Consider the following 18116-nt stretch of genomic DNA (forward strand, 5'->3'; position numbering starts at 1 on the left):
AAGTGCCAATCTGTTTGCTATCAGTATCATGCCAACGCATTGCCATGCCAAACATGAATTGTTTGGCATGACAATGCCTAAAGAGTTGGCAAGAGAGCAGAAACAGACTGGAACCCAGGATACTGAGTTCCCTTAAACAGGACAAAATACAAGAAAATAACAACAAGACACAATACACATCAATACACAATACACACACTTACGATGGGGTCCATTACTTCATATTGATACTAACCCTAATCTCTCCCTCTATCTCCCCTTTCTCTGTGGTCCCCCTCGCTCTCCCCATCCCCTTTCTCTGTGGTCCCCCTCGCTCTTCCCATCCCCTTTCTCTGTGGTCCCCTCGCTCACCCCATCCCCTTTCTCTGTGGTCCCCTCGCTCACCCCATCCCCTTTCTCTGTGGTCCCCCTCGCTCTCCCCATCCCCTTTCTCTGTGGTCCCCCTCGCTCTCCCCATCCCCTTTCTCTGTGGTCCCCTCGCTCTCCCCATCCCCTTTCTCTGTGGTCCCCCTCGCTCTCCCCATCCCTTTTTTTCTGTGGTCCCCTCTCACTCCCCTCCCTCCACATTCTCGCTTTCTCTCTGTGGTCCCCTCTTTCTCCATTTAGCTGAACAGGACCAACGGGCCTCCCTCTCCCCAGCCGGCCCCTGGGACTCTGGGCCGGGTGGCAGCCGTGGGGCCCTACATTCAGGTCCCCGTGCCGGGTAGACAAGAGGGAGGCTACACTGGACCCCCCGAACCTATGAAACCCCAGACACTGGGTGTCAACGCCCCAGCCAATCATGCCCGCTCCAAATCAGGTTGGTCTACCTTGCCATCATGGACTCTCTTCACTCGGTATGGTATAGGGTGAAGTTGCCCCTAGATGTTGATCTTGGGTCAGTTTTGCATTATTCCTACTAATGGTTAAGGTTAGGATTGGGGCACTGGAAGCTGTTCCTAGATCTGTACCTAAATCAAACTTCACCTCAGAGCACTCTGTGTGGTTGGTTTTCCAATAACCTGACATATTACTCACCTGTATTTGTTGCCCTCTCATGCTCTCTCCTATGATTCAATCTCTTTTTCTCTTAACTTTTCTCTGTCTTTACGTTTGTACTCTTTCTGTCTTTGGCTCTACTTCAAGACAGCCATAATGACTTGACTATGGATGTATTTGATAGTGGTTGGGAGGGACACATGAAGACCTCTAGACTAATTATTGAGCTTCCTAGATAACTGTAGTCCTCATGTTTTCCCCAGGAACACAATTGGTCAATTCATGTCACCAATTGTCCCAGGCATGGTCTAGAACAGGTACTGATTAAAATACAAAAAATCAGCAAACACAGAGTGCTGCACCCCTGGTCCAAGTCCTTATCATACAGTTAGGACTACACATTTGCATGGTAATTTCCCCTGTAAATCTGATACAATATTTATACCGAATGTCATGGATATAGCAGGATCTTTGTTTTAACTTATGTGATATGTTAAAGATTTGCTTTTGTTTTGTCATAAAACTGCATCCAAAAATGAGGAGGGACCACATCTGAAGGAGCAGCAGAATTTAACACAACATAGGATAATTTTGATCTGGCTTAAATATTTTGAAAAACTGTGCCCAGAGCAGGCAGTGTCCATCAGGAGGACTAAGAGCAGCCTCCCAGTCTCAAATCCACTGGCCCCCGTGATCGCCATCCCCAGTGATCCTGAAGCCCATGTTGCTCTCCTTACAGGCTTTTCAGTTGATACTGATTCATTACTTTTTTCTTTCTTTATCTCTCTCCTCTAACCTTCTTCTCTCCCCTTTTTTACTCTGTGGTGTATCCTGTGTTTCCCTCCCTCCGTCCTTCCCTTCTCTTTCCCGTCCCGTGCTGTGGTGTCCTGTGATTGTCTTTGTTCCACTTGGGCGGGGCGACACCCCTACTCCTATCCCTATCTACCACGTTCGTCCAGGGGCGGACACAGTGCGAAAGCCCCTCGGCCCGTGGAAGGTGTCAGATTTAGACATCGTGGTGGACCCACTGCCCCCTTCCCCTCTGGATGCGCGGTCGGGTGGCTCGGACGGCACGTCCCGTGAGTGTGGCAGGTTGCATAGGTGTAGGGTGAAGTTGCCCCTAGACACTGATCCTGGATAGGAATGGGGATAGTGGATGCTGGTCCTAGATCTATATCTAGGGGAAACTTCAACCTGGAGCGTATGCCTAGCGGGAGGGACGGACGGCTCTTTGAACCTTATCTCTGCAGTAGTGGGCAGGATCCTCAGCATGTGACTTATTAGACACTGGTCTTTACACATTCGCAAACTCTAGCTCGCAACGTCAGTAGTGTTTTTTTTGAGGACACTTAACTCTCTTGCTAGCCTGGTGAAACCATCCTGATTGCTACGCTCACCATTCTGCATCAAACAGAATGTGAGCGATCACATTATAAAGTTATGAGTTACACAACACATAGACACAGATTACATGTCTTTTTTTATTATTTACTGAAAGTGCTCCATCTTGAAAACTTAACTGCTGAGGGACCTAATGGAATAAAATAATTAAATGTTTTTTGGAGTGGATCCTCAGAAAAATTATTACCATAAACATAGTAGGCTATTCAGTAGACCTAGTGGGCTACACACTTACAGAGGACGATAGGTTAATACAACATAAAATAAACTAGTCAAAACTAAAACGGTGCTGGCTAGCCGGTGTATTTTATTTTTGATGAGGCTCCAAGTCGAACATAATACTAAAATGTTTTGTAGTTTTTTTTAAGTGATCCTATTACAGTCACAGCTCACAGACGTGGCGCACACTCACACATGTACAACTGGAACCCTTCATATTACAGCAATCAATATTACCCTGCAAGGGCTGTTGTCTGTGTAGGATTGTATCCAATAGCAATATCTGATTCTACCTCATGCTCCTAATAAGTGAACTCCAGAGATAAGATCATGTTTAATTATGCAACTATGGAATCACTATTAAAATAACTAAAAAGTAATCCTATCACATTAGACAGGGGTGTGTATTGTACAAGAACACCACTCTCTGACCATTTGGTGCAAATGCAAAAAAAAAATAAACCTTGAAAAAGGTTTGGTGCGAGTGCAAGTTATTTTATTTTTAATGGAAAAGCCTGTCTTTCAAGATGTTAGACAGCGAAGCACTGCTGATCCTGAGCGTGTGTGTGCGTGCGTGCGTGCGCAACTAGCTACTCTGAGAAGGTTCACTGCGCTCCTCCGCCCTCGATACCTGGATCAATGGCGTCAGTCAAATTTACCTCTGAAGCCACCTCAGTAAATTTGTGCTCTGATCTTTGACCTTTCCATAACCACCATAACCCACCTAACCATTCCCCTCATTAGTAGCAGTGATAGAGCATTCAAATAGTTGTTATTAATGCTTAATTAGTTGGATCTGTCAATTTTGCACTGATAGACTAGTGTCCTTTCCAGGGGGTGTCCTTGTACAACAAGCTTCCTCACATTACAGAAACAGGACCTAGTCTCCTGCTCCTATGAGCCGTTCTGGCCAAGGCTTGTGCAAGGCTACTTACTTTACTTATTATCTATTTCGAGATATATTAAACCCCCCAAAAAAAGTGCCATTTTATTTTTGACTTACTGAACCAGACTTACTGAGTCTGACTTTAAGTCATGTATGTTTAAAATGGTCACAATTGGACAGGCTGACAAGGATGTGGATATTCAACAACACTTTGTTTGACTGTTTAGGGCTTCCTAAGATTTATGGTTTAAGAATTTGGATTAATGAATGCTGCTCTTCTCCAGCTTTTAGAATTACAAAATGTAATTTTTGAGTACTTTTATAACAACAACTACGTTTGTAGGCTAAATTAGCATTTTCAGCTACAAAGTTGAGCATGTGAAGGACAAGTTCCTACTTAATTGAAGGGCACCAGTTGTGTGGAAGAAGCTACATTTGAACAATTGGTGGAAATTGGGGGATGACAGAGACAAAACGGCATAACATCAGGGTCATAATTATTAGTGCACACCGTAGAGAGAGAGGTTTTGCAACGGAAAGCGAAAACAAGCTTTTCTAATTGGACAAATTTGAATACGACCAAGGGACCTGGTGGGGGGCCTTTGAATCCCACTCTTCAGGGGGATTTTCAAATCATGATATTTCAGATCAATTATTAATTGGGTAGGACTCAACCCCCTTGTTCTATATATGTTTTACATTTATTTGTCTCTTTCCCTCCCTCCCCTTTTCCGTTTCCTAATCTTTGCTGACAGCATTATAGAGCATACTTGTGGCAAAATTTTCATAGTGCAAAGTGCAAAAATTTAGAATTAACGTAATCTGGCAGCATGATTTCATTTTAAACTATTTATTTCAACAATGTATATGCAGGCAATTATTTTAACTAGAGTTGAGTAAATTGCATATTACATTAATAGTCACCTCTTTATAATGTACATTGTTGAAGTTTCTAATTAAATCACGCTGCATTATAATGAGGTTTATGGTAAGTTTTAAACTTTGCACAATTCTTACACTACATGACGAAAAGTATGTGGACACCTTCTCGTCGAACATCTCATTCCAAAATCATGGGCATTAATATGGAATTGGACCCCTTTGCTGCTATAACAGCCTCCACTCTTCTGGGAAGGCTTTCCACTAGATGTTGGAACATTGCTGCGGGGACTTGCTTCCATTCAGCCACGAGCATTAGTGAGGTTGGGCGCTGATGCTGGGCGATTAGGCCTGGCTCGCAGTCGGTGTTCCAATTTATCCCAAAGGTGTTTGATGGGGTTGAGGTCAGGGCTCTGTGCATGCTAGTCAAGTTATTCCACACCGATTTCGACAAACCATTTCTGTATGGACCTCGCTTTGTGCATGGGGGCATTGTCATGCTGAAACAGGAAAGGGCCTTCCCCAAACTGTTGCCATAAAGTTGGAATCACAGAATCGTCTAGAATGTCATTGTATGCTGTAGCGTTAAGATTTCCCTTCACTGGAACTAAGGGGCCTAGCCCGAAACATGATAGCCCCAGACCGTTATTCCTCCTCCACCAAACTGTACAGTTGGAACTATGCATTGGGGCAGGAAGCGTTCTCCTGGCATCCGCCAAACCCAGATTTGTCCGTCGGACTGCCAGATGGTGAAGCGTGATTCATCACACCAGAGAATGCGTTTCCACTGCTCCAGAGTCCAATGACGGCGAGATTTACACCACTCCAGCCAATGCTTGGCATTGCCTTTGGTGATCTTAGGTTTGTGTGCGGCTGTTCGGTCATGGAAACCTATTTCATGAAGCTCCAGACGAACAGTTATTGTGCTGACGTGGCTTCCAGAGGCAGTTTGGAACTCGGTAGTGAGTGTTGCAACCGAGGACAGACAATTTTTACGCGCTTCAGCACTAGGCGGTCCTGCTCTGTGAGCTTGTGTGGCCTACCACTTCGCGGCTGAGCCGTTGTTACTCCTAGATGTTTCCACTTCACAATAACAGCACTTACAGTTGACCGGGGCAGCTCTAGCAGGGCAGAAATTTGACGAACTGACTTGTTGGAAAGGTGGCATCCTGTGCCATGTTAAAAGTCACTGAGCTCTTCAGTAAGGCCATTCTACTGACCATGTTTGTCTATGGAGATTGCATGGCGGTGTCCTCAATTTTAAACACCTGTCAGCAATGGGTTTGTCTGAAATAGCTGAATCCACTAATTTGAAGGGGTGTCCACATACTTTTGTATATATAGTCTATGTTCTATGAACAAGGCTGTTCGTCTTGTGCCGCAAGAATCCACATTTGGATTCATGTCAGCAGTGTCAAACCATGCTTACTGTGTGAAATGGCAAGAAGTATTTTTTCCTTGCCTCACCAACCAGTAACTGGTTTCCATTGAACAGGACCCTAAGTACGTCTGCCTTTCACCCAGCAACAGTGTCTGTACTCTGTGTAGCGTACTAGCTAGCTCTTTCCTTCCGGTTCACCCATCTAAAAGAACGCTCTCCACACTACTGCATCTGACTGCCCAGTGTAGCAGTATCATCTTCTACACTCACCCCATCATGGCAGACATTCATAGCAGTATAGTCCTTCCCAATCCTGGTCTGGGGGAAAATGTGCATTTTGCTTCCCAGGACAAGGATTGGGAAACACTGATCAATACAGATCGTTATCTAGAGAGTTCTACAGCAGTCTCTGCTTTTAACACAGTTCTAACAGGTCACTCTCTTAGACCACACTCAGCGTGCCCCATTCTCCCCTCTCCACCCTTAGCTAATGACGCTGGCTGGCCCACCCTTGGCAAGGGCAATGCTTCTCTCAAGCCCCCCGACTGGAGGGAGTCTGGGCCGGACACGCAGGGAAAGACTCCCCCTCCGGGCTCCCCCGCTGCTACCACAGCAGAGAAGGTCAGTCTTTACTTTGACATTTATTGTTGTTCATAAAGCTTGAATAGAAATCAAGAGTTGACGCACACCCAAAACTATTGGAGAGGTGCTGACTATAGTAAATATCGAGCATCTTAACTTTTTAGTTTTACATAAGTTAATAAAGCTTTGGGCAAACATATTTTTTGTCTTCAAAATAACCCCTCGCAGCATGCAACATTTCCCCAAATAACCATAACAGGTGAAATAGTTGGGACAGCGCTTCATCCAAAATTAGTTTGGAGATGTATTTGATGATATTAAATAAGTATTGAATAATGAGAATAATTGTTTGCCTCTACCAAGGTGCTGGACTCCAACAAGATGACAGTCTCCTCCCCAGTGGCCCCATCCAAGCCCCAGCCCCCTCCCTACGGCTCCCACCTAACTTCCGCCGGCTCCACCAGCTCTTTAGACCGCCGGCCAGGCCCGCTCCCCAACCCCCCCGGCCCTGTCTGGCCCCGTGTTCCCCCCTCCACCGGCTCCTCCTCCCAGCAGATCCAGCAGCGCATATCGGTGCCCCCCAGCCCGACCTTCCAGCCCAACTTGCCTCTCTTCCCGCCGGGTCTTCCCGGGGATCGGCCTGACCCTGTCCTGGCCGTGGCGGTGCGCCCCTTCGTCCCAGACAGAGGCTCCCGGCCCCAGTCACCGCGCAAGGGCCCGGCCACCATGAACTCCAGCTCCATCTACCACATGTACCTCCAGCAGGCGGCGCCCAAGAGCTATCCGCTCAAGCCTGCGCTCAAAGCAGGTACTAGCAGGGGCCGTTTGGGAGGGAATGAAAATGTTCCAAATCCCAATTATCTTTTGTAGCCCAGTGTGCACTTATTCACTTCCCTTCACTGATTTTGAAAGGTATACATGACTGGTATGCAAATGATTGTGGAAACTCTCACTATCCCATGCCTCCACCAATCCAATGCTATTAGATTTGTGGGAAGTAGGGAACAAGTGCACACTTCAGGAGAAACAAGATATTATTGGGACGCACCCTTGTACCTTGTACCAATACTATGCATCTTTTCTTCCTTGAGGAACTGATTTGTGAAGGTTGGTTAAGTGAAAGCAATATGGTGAACACCATCCTTTCACTTATCCAATCACTTACAGATCATTGAGAGGAAAGAAAGGTGTGTTTTGGAAGAATTGGATCAGGTTGGTGTCTGGGTAAAGTGAAGGAGGGACAGGGGCTTAACTGAAAATCAAAGGAGACTGAAGTCTGTTATATATTTTGCTATTGACTGAGACTTGCATGACAAAGAGCAATGTTGTGAATACTCTTGCTTTTGATTCTTAATACATTAACTGTTGAGTTTTGAGTATCCAGTAATTCATTATTAATTTATGAAAGTGAGTCAGTGAGCAAGTACGTTATTTATATTTTCCACGGTAGTACATCGTTTTTTTCTGTTTTTTTCTTCTCTCCTGTGTGTGTGCAGTGTACGGGAAGCCCGTTCTCCCCTCCAGCTCCACGCCGCCCTCCCCCTTGCCCTTCATGCAGACAGGGGGCCCCTTCCCCGTGCTCCAGGGGCCGGCCGGTGAGGACACTGGGGACAGAGAGGGCCCTGACATAGACGGGGCCCCGGATACCCCCCCGCCCAACGTGGAGAATATCCCGCGGCCCCTCAGCCCCACCAAGCTCACCCCCATGGCCCACTCGCCCCTCCGCTACCAAAGCGACGCCGACCTGGAAGCGCTGCGCAAGAAGCTGGCGAACGCCCCGCGGCCCCTCAAGAAGCGCAGCTCCATCACTGAGCCAGAGGGCCCTGCCGGGCCCAACATCCAGAAGCTGCTCTACCAGCGCTTCAACACCCTGGCTGGTGGCATGGAGGGTGGTGCCGCCGGAGCAGGGGGAGCCGGGTCGGGCGGCACGCCATTTTACCAGCCCGCCAACCCACCCGACTACCCCGGCGACTCGTTGGCAGACGCCGACAATGGGAACCCGCTATCTGAGGACCTGCTCCCTCCCCCGCCACCTGCCGTGGCAGAGGGATCGTCCTCAGAGCCCTTGCCGCCGCCTGACGCCAATGACAACAAGCTGCTGCCCCCGCCACCAGCCCCCGAGGGGATCAGTCCCCCCGCCCTGGAGGCCTCGGAGGATACCAACAACAATAACCTAGGGGGAGTCTCGCTGGCCACCCTGCCCAGCCCTGTGCCTGAGGTCAGCTCTCCAGAGGAGGTTGCCACCACCCCCTCGCAGCCAGTGGTGAGGCTCTCACAAAACACTCACAGCAACAGTATGCATGTTCATGTAGCGGAGGTGAGTCGGACTGAGTTGGACTCTCGGTATAATGGTTAAGATGTTGGTTTCCGGAGCAGGAGAAAGGGGTTCTGACCCACCTGTGTCATACATAAACATGTCTGTTTGTGTTTGCACGTACTCTTTGCTAACTGTCCCTTCCCATCCTTCCCCTACAGGAGAAGCGTACTAACCTGAAGAAGCCCAACTCGGAGCGGACGGGTCACGGCCTGAGGGTGAAGTTCAACCCCCTGGCTCTGCTGCTGGATGCCTCACTGGAGGGCGAGTTTGACCTGGTGCAGAGGATTATCTACGAGGTCCGACTCTGTTGCGCGCACATACAATTTGTTTATTTTAGTCATTTAGCAGACGCTCTTATCCAGAGCGACTTACAGTAGTGAGGGTATAGATTTTCATACTTTTTCGTACTGGTCCCCCGTGGGGTCGAAACCACAACCCTGGCGTTGCAAGCAGCATGCTCTACCAACTGAGCCACACGGGACATACACACAGATACAAACAAACAAACAAACAAACACACACACACAAATGCACACAAAAATACACTCTTTATTTGCAGCTATATGAACTGTGCTGACAGCATTGTAAACTAGTCATGTTTTTCAGCAGTGTGTTATTTTGTGTGTGTGCTAGTAAACCTGTCAGAATTTGATTGTTGTGTGTTTGTGCTTGATCTTGCCGTGTCACTTGACATCTGAACTCTTAGAAATGCTCTTAGAAAAGAAATGGAACTTGGGACTAGCTGACCCGTGTTCTTCCCCAGGTGAAGAACCCCAGCACGGCCAACGACGAGGGCATAACCCCGCTGCACAACGCAGTGTGCGCCGGACACCACCACATTGTCAAGTTCCTGCTCGACTTCGGAGTAAACGTCAACGCTGCCGACAGCGACGGCTGGTGAGCAGCTACACACCACCTGCACACAAGGGACCTTAAAGAGGTCACTCATGCATCACCGTTTTTGTTCTATACTGAAAGTGCAGTACTTGAAAACTTGACTGCTGACATGGACACGTTTTGAGGATTGTATTAACATAGTGAATTAAAGAACATAATATTACAGTATAGTTTTTGAGTGAACTATTCCTTTAAGACAGAATTCCCTTGTTTGCATCTTTTTAGCTTCAGTTACGCCACTTTATTAATGCCTCCAAAAACAAGGCTTCATTTATGTTGCGATTTTGCTATTTGTGACATACTTGCTTTCATAGTGTTGTATTTACATCAACATTTCATCCACTCACCTGCACCAAGGAACCCCCTACCTATTTACCAGAGCACAGCTCTTTTCATACATTGTCATTCCAGAATAGATCAGAAATTAGGCAATTCATTTTGCAGCATACATAATATACATACAGACAAAATCACCAATTCTGAAGAAGCCTTGGTCATGGTTGTGTTTTTTAGTGCCTATGATTACCTTTCGTAGAGGCGATTGGGCTCCATGGAACTATTGTAACCCCTCTATTGTGTGTGTGTGTGTGTGTGTGTGTGTGTGTGTGTGTGTGTGTGTGTCTACAGGACACCCCTGCACTGTGCAGCCTCCTGTAACAGCGTTCACCTGTGCAAGTTGCTGGTGGAGTCAGGAGCGGCCATCTTTGCCAGCACCATCAGCGACGTGGAGACAGCAGCAGACAAGTGTGAAGAGATGGAGGAGGGCTTCATCCAGTGCTCTCAGTTTCTCTACGGTGAGAACACTACTGGTGGAGGGTCATTGTTGCAGGGAAATGATTGACCGGGTCTTCCTCTGCATCCAAAATGGTACCCTGCTCCCTATCTAGTGCACTACTTTTGAGCAGGGTCCATAGGGCACTAGACTATTGTATTTGTAGTATATATTTGTAGTATATATACAGCTGTGGAAAAAATTAAGAGACCACTGCACATTTTTCTTAAATCAGCATCTCTACCTGTATGACAGCCATTCCATTCCAGTGTCTGTTGAATTCCAACACAGGCACACCTCATTCTACCGAATTAGGTACTGATTAGGTGATCACCTGAACCAAATCTTATTTAATGAGGAAAAGTATAAAAACCACTGCTGTGGTCATCACTATCCTCTTGCAATAGGACCAGCTGGATGGCAAAAACAGTTCTAATAGTACCTCAAAAGTAATATTAATCAAAAAATAACTATTGACCATGCCAAAAGAGTTGAAAATGAAAGTTTTGAGTGAGGAAAAGAAGGGTTCAATTCTGGCTTTACTGGCAGAGGGATACAGTGAGCGTCAGGTTGCTTCCATCCTTAACATTTCAAAGACGGCAGTTCATAAGAACATGGTCAAGCAGAAGACATTGGGGACAACAAAGCTACAGACTGGCAGAGGATGAAAACGACTCTCTACTGACCGGGATGACCGCCAACTAATTTGAATGTCACTCAACAACCGTAGGATGACATTAAGTGACCTACATAAAGAATGGCAAACGGCAGCTGGGGTGAAGTGCACGGCGAGGACGGTTCGAAACAGGCTCCTAGGGGCAGGGCTGAAGTCGCGCAAAGCTAGAAAACAGCCCTTCATCAATGAGAAGCAAAGAAGAGCCAGGCTGAGGTTTGCAAAAGACCATAAGGATTGGACCGTAGAGGACTGGAGTAAGGTCATTTTCTCTGATGAGTCCAATTTTCAGCTTTGCCCAACACCTGGTCGTCTAATGGTTAGATAGAGACCTGGAGAGGCCTACAAGCCACAGTGTCTCGCACCCACTGTGAAATTTGGTGGAGGATCGGTGATGATCTGGGGGTGCTTCAGCAAGGCTGGAATCGGGCAGATTTGTCTTTGTGAAGGACGCATGAATCAAGCCACGTACAAGGTTGTCCTGGAAGAAAACTTGCTTCCTTTTGCTCTGACATTGTTCCCCAACTCTGATGATTGGTTTTTCCAGCAGGACAATGCGCCATGTCACACAGCCAGGTCAATCAAGGTGTGGATGGAGGACCACCAGATCAAGACCCTGTCATGGCCAGCCCAATCTCCAGACCTGAACCCAATTGTAAACTTCTGGAATGTGATCAATAGGAAGATGGATGGTCACAAGCCGTCAAACAAAGCCGAGCTGCTTGAATTTTTGCGCCAGGAGTGGAATAAAGTCACCCAACATCAATGTGAAAGACTGGTGGAGAGCATGCCAAGACGCATGAAAGCTGTGATTGAAAATCAGGGTTTTTCCACCAAATATTGATTTCTGAACTCTTCCTAAGTTAAAACATTAGTATTGTGTTTAAAAATGAACATGAACTTATTTTCTTTGCATTATTCGAGGTCTGACAACACTGCATCTTTTTTTTATTTTGACCAGTTGTAATTTTCTGCAAATAAATGCTCTAAATGACAATATTTTTATTTGGAATTTGGGAGAAATGTTGTCAGTAGTTTATAGAATAAAACAAAAATATGTAATTTTTACCCAAACACATACCTATAAATAGTAAAACCAGAGAAACTGATAATTTTGCAGTGGTCTCTTAATTTTTTCCACAGCTGTATATTCTTAAAGGTAGACTCAGCGTATTGACGTAGATGCAGAAAGTAAACAGTATAGTGGGTCATTTTCCACAACCACTAAGAGTGTTGAAGAGGAGGTTCAACTTCTCCTCTGTTTTGGTGCCTTGGCTACTGTGCTCTCCAACAGCTTGAAGCCAATTAGAATGTCGCTGGATTGGATAGCTGCCGTTTTATGGGCTCCTGACCAATTCTGCAATTTTGTGTGTTTTTTCACACTGATCATAAGTATATTTTTTTTACATAATGTTTCCGCCATTGTTTCCTATGACTGAAAATACCATTTGGACATCAGAATATCAATCACCAACCTCGATTTGGAAGAAGATTTCTACTTCCAACGAGTCGGTGGCGCAGGACATACTGCTCACCCCAAACCAGGCCCTAATCACCGAGACTCAGAGAAGAAAGAGGTGGCGTAAGCAAGGCCAACGTGCGGGCACCCTGATGAAACTACACTGAACAAAAATATAAAGTGTTGGTCCCATGTTTCATGAGCTGAAATAAAACACAAAAAGCTTATTTCTCTCAAATGTTGTGCACAAATTTGTTTAAATCCCTGTTAGTGAGCATTTCTCCTTTGCCAAGATAATCCATCCACCTGACAAGTGTTGCAAATCAAGAAGTTGATTAAACGGCATGATCATTACACAGGTGCACCTTGTGCTGGGGACAATAAAAGACCACTCTAAAATGTGCAGTTTTGTCACACAACACAATGCCACAGATGTCTCAAGTGTTGAGGGAGCGTGCAGTTGCCATGCTGACTGCATGAATGTCCACCAGAGCTGTTGCCAGAGAATTGAATGTTAATTTCTCTACCATAAGCCGTAGTTTTAGAGAATTTAGCAGTACGTCCAACCAGCCTCACAACCGCAGACCACGTGTAACCATGCCAGCCCAGGTCCCCCACATCCGGCTTCTTCACCTGCGGGATCGTCTGATGGGTGGTGCTGAGGAGTATTTCTGTCTGTAAGAGAGCCCTTTTTGGGGGGTAAACGAATTCTGATTGGCTGGGCTTGGCTCCCCAGTGGGTGGGCCTATGCCCTCCCAGGCCCACCCATGGCTGCGCCCCTGCCCAGTCATGTGAAATCCATAGATTAGGGCCTGATGAATTTATTTCAATTGACTGATTTCCTTCTATGAACTGTAACTCAGTAAAATCTTTGTGTTTAAATTTGTTCAGTATACATAATATAAACAAGTTATCTTTACTCATTGTGTATTTATTACTTTTATTATTACATGTTATTACTTTTCTATTACTTCTCTCTTCTTCTTCACTGTATTGTTGGGAAGGGCCCGTAAGTAAGCATTTCCCTGGTAGTCTACATCTATTGTTTATGTGACAAATACAATTTTATTTGACCAGTGTGAGAGCGAAGTTTTACATCTCGCTCATATCAATATCTCCGGTGATGTTCGTGGCAACATAATTTTGCTGAGTTTACCTTTAACCATAATGCCTATGTACTGTATATTCTTAACTATAGCTACTTAATATAGTGCCTATGCAACCAATATGTTATATACCATGAAACTTCAATTAATAGCCTGGGCGTTTATTTGCTTAAATCACAGAACATAAAATGTGCTTATTAGAGACAGGCTTCTATTTCCTTAATGCACACAGCATTTGCTCATTTGCATAGTTAATTGTTTTAATTCCAGCATTCACTTCCAGTATTTTAATCATTTTCTTCATTTCCTGCGCTGTTGTCATTTACACACTCATGTTTATTTTGTCTTTGTATGCCTCTATAAATATTTGTATTTTCTTGACATAATGATTCTCCTCTTTGACTGTGCATATTTTTCGGTGTCTCTACTCCTGAATCGAACAGTTGAGTTCTAGCAGTTTCTTACTGCCGATAAAAATAGATTGCAATTTTTTCGAATCATTACTGAATTATTTTAATGTAACAAATCAAACATTAAACCTGGTAAACAATTCAGTGTAATTCATGGTAACCTCGTAAACAATTCATTTAGACCTGCCGTTTATTTGAAACAGCAGTTAATTTGATGACGTGTGCCGTTGCCCGGTTATTAAAAGGGACAGGCGGGTATTTGAGACTCAGCATTTAATTGAGGTTTTTGCGGTAATGAAAACTATAGTTACTTGATATAGTATCTGTGTGTGTTCTACCAGGTGTCCAGGAAAAGCTAGGCGTGATGAACAAGGGGGCGGTGTATGCACTGTGGGAGTACGAGGCCCAGAGCCCAGATGAGCTGTCGTTCGGCGAGGGCGACGCCATTACCATCCTGCGGCGGCAGGACGACAGCGAGACCGAGTGGTGGTGGGGCCGCCTGGACCACAGGGAGGGTTATGTACCCCGCAACCTGCTGGGGGTGAGGCCCATCAAACGCACACATTCTCACACTTACACATACACCTGTTGGGATGAGGCCTGCTCACTGCTTACCCCTGGGCCCATGCGTTGATCCCAGTCTTCAACTACATTATGACTGTCTGTGTTTGGCAGTACTGGACCTCTCTGGTGTATAACCTCTCTACCTCTCTCTACCTTTTCTCTTCCTCTGTAGCTCTACCCCAGGATAAAACCTCGTCAGCGCTCCCTGGCTTAGCCCCTCTGCCTCTTCCTTGGGTGAAAAACTGGACTGCAGGCAGACGTGGCTGAAGACTGGCGGAATGGGGCGGCCTGGTGCTCCCCTACTGTCACAGTTTCCCCCTCCTCCCCTCCTCCCTGGCTATGGGAAACTGGACAGTGTTCAACACTGACACACACACAGACCCCAGAGAAAGACAGGATCCCTCTGCTACCCCCTTTCGGTCGACCAAATCCCACTGCTCTCTCACTCTCTTCTTTCAGCTTTATTTAAATCCTGTTGTGTGTGTGTGTGTGTGTGTGTGTGTGTGTGTGTGTAAAGCTGGAGCACAATGCTCAATGGAGAATCAAGCACTAACCACTAGTGTTTTTTTTGGACACCGCTCAGTCATTCAGCTGACAGGACATTCACCCCTAGTGCTTACCTCTGACGGTTGATGTTGTGTGTCTGTTTGTAGAGGGTAATGTATGAGTGGTGAGTGTGTTTTGTGGTTTCAGTGTGTGTGTGTGTGTGAATAGTTTAGAGGGCCCTGTGTGTTTGGAAAGTGTGTATGTGTTTAAAGAGAGAGGGGTCTTGTGTGTGTGTGTGTGTGTGTGTGTGTGTGTGTGTGTGTGTGTACAATAGGTTTGTGACATGTGGATGGTGTATGTGTACCAGTGTTAATTTAGTCAATAACTATGACGAAAAATATTAGTCAACAACCTATTTTTCCGGACGAAAACTAATGACGATAACGAGATGCCATGAAAAACCCCCAATAACTAACAATTGAGTTTTCATTTTAGTTGAAGAAAACGTGACTAGACGAGAATTCCACATGGGACTAATGGACATTCAATTTGACATGAAGCTCCTTTTCATCTGTTATGTCCAATCATAAGCATGCATGCCTTTGTAGAATATGTAATGCAATCCTCTCATTGGCAGAATTAATGTCTTTCAGTTGCGCAGTGTGATTGAGCTGATCTGCCCAGCTCTCCTACACAGCTTCCAGGCGGTCACTTCAGTCACTCGTCAATCTTTTGAACTGATGCGCAGGACACTTCAATTGTAACTAACCTAAACTAGAAACAATGTTTACTCTCGCTTACTTTCATGTAGGCTATTTATGCTTTGATCACATCAGAAACTCTATTTTCCCATATGTTCTGCTATTCATCTGTGTTGCTGCTCTCACGGCCCGCAAATACGAGTGCAGTTTTTCTGATTTGAAAATATGAATGATATTTGCTTAATATTAGGAGTACAGTAATATTTCTGGCATTGTTGGAAAGCTCAGGTTCTCCCCTTTTAAGGGAGTCACTGTTATTTATCCCCATCCCAAGGTTATGATGGGAGAAAAAGAGATGTATGCCTAAATTGTTTAACCTGTAGCCAAGGCTTTATAGCCAATGGCTGGCATTGGTTAAAATCTGCCACAATAGCAATTTGCCAGCTATATGAGGGGATAGTAGGCCTAGGCCTTGTTGGACACGGCTATCTTAATGTGCACATGATGAGTGAATGATTACGTATGATGAGGAGTTTAACAGATCTAGAATGTGTGTTTGCTGTGAAGAGGGGTGAGAGTTTGAGGTCTGTACAAGGGTGTGCCAGATATTGTGAATGTTATGTACAATCATAACAGGGATTTTTGAATTTCCCCTCTACTCAATATGAACAAAGAGTACCTATATCAATTCTGTAGGTCGCTTCCTAAGTAATTTCCGAATATGCTGGAATTTTTCAACTTTCCTAACTTTTCCATCATAGCGTCTTTCCCTTTTCAAATGATAGGGTTTCTTCAGTGATTTGACACTGCCCTTCCACATGATAATAAAAAAAAGGCCTACTTAGGTTATTTTCCAAAAGTAAAAAAATATTTCTCAACATTGGTTCCTGGATTTTAGTCCCATGTAAAGCACTCTTCGTTAGTAAAGTGTATTGGATCATTGAAATTCCCCAAAAAAGATAAGATAGACATTTTTTAAATCTTCTCACGGAATGAAGCACTCATCCCCTAATTTTCTTGCACTGTCAGGGCTATGCTATCATAACATACCCTTTTAACTATTTACAATTTGTCACATTGCGTGCCCTGCATTAGTTATAGAAGTTGTCAGCAAAAACACACTTTATTTTAGAATAACTTTAAAGCTTCACTCAACTTGTCAGCTCCTCCAAAGAGGTGTGTCCAACCATTGCCAATGAAGATTGAGATTTGAGATAGAAAGTGGTGTATATGATGAGCGGGGATGCAGTGTCCTATGCGTTTGCTTTAGTGCAGTGAAGGAACCCTCCTTCGGGCAAAACTACGTTTTGTGTGTGAGAGAGATGAGATGCTTCAGGCCTCACTCACCATAGAGCCATGATCAGGGGGGTCCTCACCACTTCACTTCAGGTGAATGTGAAAGTGTTATAATTGAGCACTTGATCAAACCCACGCTCACACACATCCGATGGGTGTGGCCATTCAAGCAGAATTACATTTACATCACACTAAGGTATTATTTTGTTTTATTACCCCTACTTTCCCTGCCTGACCTTGTTTCCAGTCCTGTGAGATGAGATTTGTACCTTGCATGGCAGGCAGGAAAGAGCTTTACCCTAATAATCTCTGTAAATACTGAGAAGGTATGAGATGAGTATGTTTGGACGGTCTGCTGTATGAAGACTCAGTGACTCGTGGGGGTTCTGTAAGCGTTAAGGATGCAATACTTACACATCCTGTTCTGTAAATGTGCACAATAAAAACAATTCCCGGCATGACAATTCGTGTAGTCAGTTTCCTTTTTTTGTGGTCCCATGGTTTGCTTGCAATAATTTTTTTGTCTTCCAGCAGTGGTCACTAACCCTGGTCCTTGAGAGCTGCAGGGTGCTCTCAAGCCCTTTTGTGGGGAAAAACTCATTCTGATTGCCTGGGCCTGGCTCCCCAGTGGCTGGGCCTAGCACCCCAGTGGCTGGGCTGGCTCCCCAGTGGGTGGTCCTATGCCCTCCCAGGCCCACCAATGGCTGTGTCCCTGCCCAGTCATGTGAAATCCATAGATTAGGGCCTAATGAGTTTATTTAAATTGACTGATTTCCTTCTATGAACTGTAACTGTGTAAAATCTTTGAAATTGTTGCCTGTTGCATTTCTATTTTTGTTCAGTTTAATATGAGCACTCTATAGAAAGGGGACACGCTCACAAACATGATTGTGTTCTCTATTTGTGATTAGACTCATCTAAAGGTAACCCATAGAAATGAATGGAAGTATGGAGGTAATTTTGTGACAACAAAAATAATGGGTTAAATATGTGTATATAAATATGTAAACTACCAGTCAAAAGTTTGGACACCTACTTATTCAAGGGTTTTTCTTTATTTTTTACTATTTTTTAAATTGTAGAATAATAGTGAAGACATCAAAGCTATT

General features: G+C 45.1%; 1 protein-coding gene across 1 annotated transcript in view; it reads left to right on the plus strand.

Moving 5' to 3' along the window:
- The window catches only part of ppp1r13bb (protein phosphatase 1, regulatory subunit 13Bb), a 76184-nt gene extending 58719 nt beyond the window's left edge, over window positions 1-17465 (plus strand). The window contains exons 10-18 of the mRNA XM_084150676.1: window positions 607-799; window positions 6232-6365; window positions 6690-7134; window positions 7823-8589; window positions 8802-8939; window positions 9407-9540; window positions 10168-10334; window positions 14302-14501; window positions 14697-17465. Of these exons, the coding sequence (XP_084006802.1) occupies window positions 607-799; window positions 6232-6365; window positions 6690-7134; window positions 7823-8589; window positions 8802-8939; window positions 9407-9540; window positions 10168-10334; window positions 14302-14501; window positions 14697-14738 (2220 nt within the window). The 3' untranslated portion in view covers window positions 14739-17465. The remainder of the gene's footprint in view (window positions 1-606; window positions 800-6231; window positions 6366-6689; window positions 7135-7822; window positions 8590-8801; window positions 8940-9406; window positions 9541-10167; window positions 10335-14301; window positions 14502-14696) is intronic.
- Window positions 17466-18116: the final 651 nt, after the last annotated feature.

Source organism: Coregonus lavaretus (genome assembly GCF_964263955.1).
Source record: "Coregonus lavaretus genome assembly, chromosome: 33".
NCBI lineage: Eukaryota > Metazoa > Chordata > Actinopteri > Salmoniformes > Salmonidae > Coregonus > Coregonus lavaretus.